Source organism: Lichenostomus cassidix, chromosome 2 (genome assembly GCF_008360975.1).
Source record: "Lichenostomus cassidix isolate B80296 chromosome 2, HeHo_3.0, whole genome shotgun sequence".
Lineage (NCBI taxonomy): Eukaryota > Metazoa > Chordata > Aves > Passeriformes > Meliphagidae > Lichenostomus > Lichenostomus cassidix.
The window spans coordinates 36734294-36740540 of record NC_139482.1 but is presented as its reverse complement, the minus strand read 5'-3'; the positions used below and the strand labels follow the sequence as shown (position 1 = coordinate 36740540).

The window sequence follows — 6247 nt, the reverse complement described above, 5'->3', positions numbered from 1 at the left end:
AGCAGCAAACCAACCACCCCAAAAGGATGACTTTAACCTCCCGGCGCTGCTATTTAACGCGCAGCTCTCTGTCCCGCCCCGCCGCTGCTCCTGAGGCGCTGCGGGCGGCGGGCGGGGCCGGCAGCGGGTGCGCGTGCGCGCGGCGCCCGCGGCGTGACGCGCGCTGGGGACGCACCAATGGGAGGCGGCGGCGGCGGCGTTTGAACGGCGCGTGGCGGCGGGCGCGGGCGGTGCTGTTCCGTGCCGTTCGGTTCGGTTCGGTTCCGTTCCGTTCCGCGGGGCCCGGCCGGGCCGCGGGCACGGAGGGAAAGGAAAGGAAAGGGAAGGAGCCGGACGTGCGGGGAGGGGGAGGACCGAGCTGCGGGAAGACGAAAAATCCGGGCCGCTGCGTACAGAGCCGCGGATCCTTGCGGGCCCTCCCGCCTCCGCCGGGGGCTCGGGCGGCCGCGGCCGGTCGGCGGGAGGAGCCCGGCTCCGCACTCGCCTTTCGGAGCAGGTACGGCCGGTCGAGGGGGTGCTGGGGCTCTGTGGCTGCAGAGCTGGAGGAGCCGGGGTCCGGCTGCCCGCGCCTCGGGAGATCCCCCCAGCCCAGCGCTTCCCCTCCCTGCGGTGCGGTGTTGGAAGCCCTGCCGGCCTGCCGCGGGCACGCAGCGCTCTGCAGCTCGGACAAGGCGCGGTGTGACAGCAGCCCCGCCGCACTAACTGCGGGGAGAGAGCCAGAGCTGCGTGTCTGCCCGCGGATGCGGGTCTCTGCTGGGTGTGTATGTCCGCTTAAAACTGCCGCGAACTCTACTCGTGTGTCCCTTGTCCCTTTTCTTTTGGCGTTGGGTGCAACCCCAGCCTCAGGGAGGCTTCACCTTTTCTGCTTTTAAAGGTAGAAGATGGCAGAACACTCGAGGAAGTCCTTCAAAGACAGTCTGAGTGACATAAAACAACGTATGAGAGAGAAAAGAATTCAGAAATGGGCAAGGCTGGGTAAAACTACCCAGTTCTCCACCGTAAAGGCCAAAAGAGCAAGTAAGATGCTTAAATATCTTGGGATTTATATTTTATTTATTTTCTTTTCAAACACATTTGAAACACTCACTGTTCTGTTGCAGCCAACAACTCCAACAAAATGAAGATCATTCAAGCAAACAACAGAGATCTGGCTCTGTCCTTGCAAGAACAAAAGCTCAAGCTGAGGGAAGCTGAAGCTACCATTCTTCAACTAAGGAAAGATTATCACATTTTGAAGGTTCAGATGTTTGACTTGCAAAGAAATCGTAGGTTCCAGCAAGAACAAGGACTTGTCGAGGTATTTTTAGTAATAACTTTATGAGCTGGTGAAGCTGAACATCAGAATCTGCAACAATACACTGGCAGATATCTTTATGATCTTAAGTGTTTCATAAAACACTAACTCAGTATGTACAATGGGGTTTTTATCACCTAGCTTGGTATGCTGGTTTGGATACCATAACACCTAGTAACGAACTTTCTTTTTTCTCACTACTCTTTCTTATTTACTTAAAATAAGAAAGAGAAAACCCAAAATCTTAATTTAAAAAAAAAATCTTCTGTGAATTTTATGGGAGGCTTATCCCATGTGAAGGCACCTGACAGAGGTTTCTTCAGATTTGAGTTCTCTCATAGTGCTGATAAGAAGTTTGTAGTTGATACTAGAGTATGATAGTAACAGTGTTACTGTCTTTCCTTTGTCCATTAGAATCGACTGTCAGCCTTGAATGAGATAATTTCCAAAGTCTCTCAGAATTTACTGGACTCAGTCACTCTCCTTGGCCCAGCAAAGAATTTGTGTTCCATAGACATGGTAAGTATCTTTTCCTGTTGAGAAGCAGGACTTCTGTTAATGATTCCCCTCACTTTCTCCACCATAGATGAGCATGGTTTTTTAGATCTGAGCCTTAGTTTAGAGGAAGGACTAGTCCCACAGTTCCCAGTATGCCATGGGATGCACACTGTGGAGGTGTGTCAGTAGGTTGTAAGTGGGACTGACACTCTGCTAGGAGGTGGCTGAGGCACCCTTATTTTCTGGGGTTTAGTGCACAGTTCCTTCCCCTGTCCACTCTGTAGGATTGGGCTGGTGATGAATGTGCTGATGTGCAGAAGCTGAGTAGGTGGCTGGCTAACACCCACAGCACCTGGTGTTAGCCAGACAGAAAGATTCAAGGGCCTCTTTGGTCCTTCCTTGGGTAACTTGGCTGTTGTCTAAAATTTGTAGGTGGTGCAAGCTTGTTTCAGGCATTTCATCACAGTAAGATTTATTTTGTTGACAGAATCAAAGAGTGCTTTCTTCAGGTCCTGGAAATAGTTGCAGTGTCACAGGACCAGTACATTCAATGTAAGTATCGTTGATTAATGCCTGTTTATGTTTGAAAACTCTGTTACAGGAAATTTAATTTTCTAACTGGGAAAAGGGAAGAAACCCAATATAATGAAATCATTCCTTGTCATTAATTTTATTGCTGTTCAGTAAATACTTTGGTGTTTTCTCTAGAGGACCTCTCAAGTGTGCTCATGAAGATAGTCCTGTACTCCCAAGTGGGATGGAAACTGGTGGCAATAGAAATTCTTTGTCAAAGACCTGTGTGGAATCTGGCAGTGACATTTCCTTTACCAAGATAATTCCAAGTGAAGGTAACTAAGTCAAAGTATCAGATACTGCTCTGTTTTGAGTTAGGAAAAAAAATGTCTTGAGTACAAGTTTAAAAAATTACTGCTTTTGAAGGAATTAACAAGTAATTTTCTGTTGATTGCCATAAAGGGGGAATGCTAATACTGTCCACTGTAAAATGTTTGAGTGAAGATGCCCAGCAAAATGGGGAGGAATTTGAAACTGCTTTATCTTCTCTATACCTGCAATCCAGTTTCATTATCTACCAAACAGTTCAACCAACTAAAATTACCTTTATACAGGCATTAGTATTTATGAAATCAATAAAAACTTGTTAACAAAGCAAAAGAATCAGGAAAATAAATGACTGTAAATAACCTTTCCAAAAGGAACAGTTTGTAGGAAAATACTAATGTTATATACCCTAACTGCTTTCTGTCTGGAAGCTGTATTAAACAGAGCTTATCTTAATTGCCAAATCCTAGCTTATACAAGTCTGTGGAGAAAACCCAAAGAATAGTCTGAATTTTTGACAGATTCAGAATTGTTGCACAAAGCCTTAACATGGTGTTACTGTTTAGCTTTAACATTTCCTCTTCAATTTAACATTTTCTCTTCGATTACAAGGACAGACATCTGATTTTCATCTGGACAACACAGACTCTGAGCTGGAAAACGTTTCTTCAGTTGTAAAGATTGGACTTGGTAGAATGTTACCAAAAAGTGTTTCTACCAGACGTCACTTCTCAAAGATGAGGAACCTTGATGTAATTTGTGCTGGTGTCCTGGACCATTCAGAAACACTTGATTCAGTAAAAGAACTTTCTGAACAGAATGAAATTAGGCTTGAGGAAAGTCTAGGGAAGTGTGCTACAGAAAATATAAGTGGAGCTATTTCTGACTTGAATGAAAGCAAGGTTGATTCAGAGCTGGTGTTAAACCAGAAAAATTCTGAAACTACACAGTTCAACTTAAAATGTACTTCTGATCTTAAACAACCAGAGTGTAAAAGCAGAGAAAACCCTCAAGGAAGGAAAGAAAAGCGTCAGAAAGGAAAACTGGGACGGCCACGTACTTCCCAACAAAGACCAGGAAAACAGGATAAAGAGGTTTCTAAAGAGAAGCTGAATTTCTTGGGTGGCATCAGTGATGCTTATGACTTTCATTTGGAAGAGAGTGTCCATCTTACACCTTTTCGACAAAATAAGGCGGACAACAGCGATACTGAAGTGGATGATGAAGAAGACTCAGCTGAAACCTGTACCATTGAGTCAAGCAGTACTGCAGATGATTCAGATGACAGCCTTTATGAGCCTTACAAGAGTAAATCGAAGAAAAGGCAAAGTTCAGTGGATGAGAGCCCTGTGTCACCAATCCATGCGAGGCCAAGGTCTAAAAGATGTTTGGCACAGCGTGAGCAGAAACTCAGTCATGAAGAAGAGACTGAAAACAGCAAATCAAGTGATAAGTCAATTAGTAAGTACAGAAAGTGTTCTGTAATTGGTTTTGTTTCCTTGAAAGATAACATTGTTTAATAGGTTTATGTGTTTATTTTAGGGTTTTTTTTTAATGGCAACTAAGAGTAATGTTTTAAGAATGGTTAGATTTTCTTTTAAGCTCATTTATCTTAATGGCCTGAACTGTGCCTAATTTCTTCACAGGGCACCCTTCTGAGCCATCTCGTGGGCATCTCTGTGACGTTACCAATACAACTGCAGTGCTCCCCAGCACTGGGGAAGCAGCAATTATCCCTGAAGGTGAAGAAGCTCAGTCTCCAAAACGCAAGCGGCGGAGCTGTACTGCTACTGTGAGCTATAAAGAGCCAAGTCTTGGAGGGTAGGTGTCTTTACTTTCTAGTTTGATATAAAGTTCATGATTTTTCATCCAATAGAGGATTTGAGAGGCTTATTTAGATCTTAAAAACGAGACCTCAACAAAAGAGCTCATTCAAACAAGTCTAGAGTTAGTTATACAGCCTAGTTCATGTGAGAGGGAACTTACTAGCTAAGAGTTACTGTTTTCAGTGATGTAGGGAACAAAACTGTTTTTTTTTAACAGGAAGCTCAGGAGAGGAGATCCATTTACAGATACGAAGTTCCTGTGTTCTCCAATTTTCAAGCAGAAAAAAGACGCTAAACGACATTCTCTAAAGAAAGATTCTATGAAAAAATACAATGAGAAATTTGTTAGCTGTCATTGAGATTTTCAGTAAAACCATGCTTGTGCCATGAAGAAACTAATTTCGTGGCTTAAATACTTGGTTGCACAATATGCTATATAAATATGTAAATTGTTATGTATTAAGGATATCAAACTAAGGGGGCCTGGATTTATTCTAGTGACTTGTTTTTAACGGTATGGATTATTTTTGTAACTAAAGTGATCATATTCAAGCTCCTTTTGAATGGATCTGGGACTATGTGAGAAGTCTCTGATGGGTAAGATGGTGATCATTTTATGGGTGAACTTTATGCACTTAGGATGTTTTGGGAAGGAAGTATTTTTAATGACAGTGTTTGTACAGATCTTGTTTTATGTGATGGTTGTAGTTTCATATTGAATCTTCCAATAAACAGCTTAATCTTTGGAAACAGCTCTGAGTGAGTTGGTGTTCTTTTGCCAGTTTCCATAGTTGCTCCAAGGGCAATAATGTCAGCAGTGGGCATTATAGGCCTGTGTACTCTGTCCCCATCTTATGAGGTGGCATGAGCACTGTTTAGAAGCAGATTACCAGCTTGAATTTGATTCTGTAGCTGCACCGCTGTGGCATGTTGGGACGAAAACTTAACTTCATATCCTAAAATTCTAGCTGCACAGCCTCACCATCTCAGTCTGGAATTCTAGTACTAGAGGAACTGAAGCAGAGTGGTTGAACTATAGTTGGTTAGAGCCTGGTGCTAATAATGCCAAGGTTGGGGATTCAATCCCTATAGTGGCCATTCACTTAACAGCTGAATTTAATGATCCTTGGGGGTATTCTGTGAACCCCAGCTGCTCTCATGAAACATCTGCAACAGCTGTTTATCACAGACAGAAAAAGAAACAGTGATTGGAGAGCAGCCTCAAGGGAGGTGTGATGGGTCTGGGTTTTTATTGTTTGGGTTTTTTTTTCCTTAATGGATTGAGAAAGCTTGAAGAATTGAAGTGATAGAACTGTGTATGGAAGAAATCAGTCTTTCCTGATCTCAACTGCTTCTCTAGAACTGCTCAGTAAAACAGCTCTTGGCCACTGTTGCTACCCTCTCAGAAAACTTTCACAGATCAAATCTGAGCAGATGGGAAAAAGAAAAATCTCATCCTGCTCTAATTACCTGGCATATATTGTACAGGTGCCTGTTTTGCTTATGGTGTGCAAAATAAGCATCTCGGTACTTTTATGGTGATGATAAAAGTTCAATCTGGACTGTCGTTTGCTGCTGCATATATTATGTATTGTGAGTAAAGGAGTCTTGAAGGTAAATACCAGAAGATAGCATAAGCATTATTTGAGGTGAAAAAATCAAAACTTTGGAACAGCTAAGTCAAGGAACTGTTGGAAATGTTGAGGAGATGGGAGTAACAGCACTGTGTCTCAGTGACCATAAAGCTGGGAATGCTACTTGGACTGGTCACAGCTCAGCCCATTGTGCT

General features: G+C 43.3%; 1 protein-coding gene across 2 annotated transcripts; it reads left to right on the top strand.

Annotated features, from left to right (window-relative positions):
* Positions 1–246: 246 nt before the first annotated feature.
* Positions 247–5210, top strand: SGO1 (shugoshin 1). 2 transcript variants are annotated; one of them, XM_085051078.1, is made up of 9 exons: positions 247–496; positions 875–1017; positions 1101–1297; positions 1709–1813; positions 2280–2344; positions 2501–2640; positions 3245–4093; positions 4279–4453; positions 4676–5210. In XM_085051078.1, exons 2-9 carry the CDS (start codon positions 882–884, stop codon positions 4815–4817), a joined length of 1809 nt encoding a protein of 602 aa, XP_084907204.1. In that variant the 5' UTR covers positions 247–496; positions 875–881; the 3' UTR covers positions 4818–5210. The 2 variants fall into 2 exon arrangements, with proteins under 2 accessions (XP_084907204.1, XP_084907205.1); XM_085051079.1 differs by lacking the exon at positions 247–496 and adding an exon at positions 599–757.
* The last annotated feature ends 1037 nt before the right edge of the window (positions 5211–6247 follow it).

Bases quoted from the DNA above. Each gene is read 5' to 3' on its own strand.
- SGO1 (XM_085051078.1), top strand. From the start codon at position 882: ATGGCAGAACACTCGAGGAAGTCCTTCAAAGACAGTCTGAGTGACATA. The intron at 2,641-3,244 runs GTAACTAAGTCA...TTCGATTACAAG, and splicing joins CAAGATAATTCCAAGTGAAG to GACAGACATCTGATTTTCAT. The intron at 4,094-4,278 runs GTAAGTACAGAA...ATTTCTTCACAG, and splicing joins ATCAAGTGATAAGTCAATTA to GGCACCCTTCTGAGCCATCT.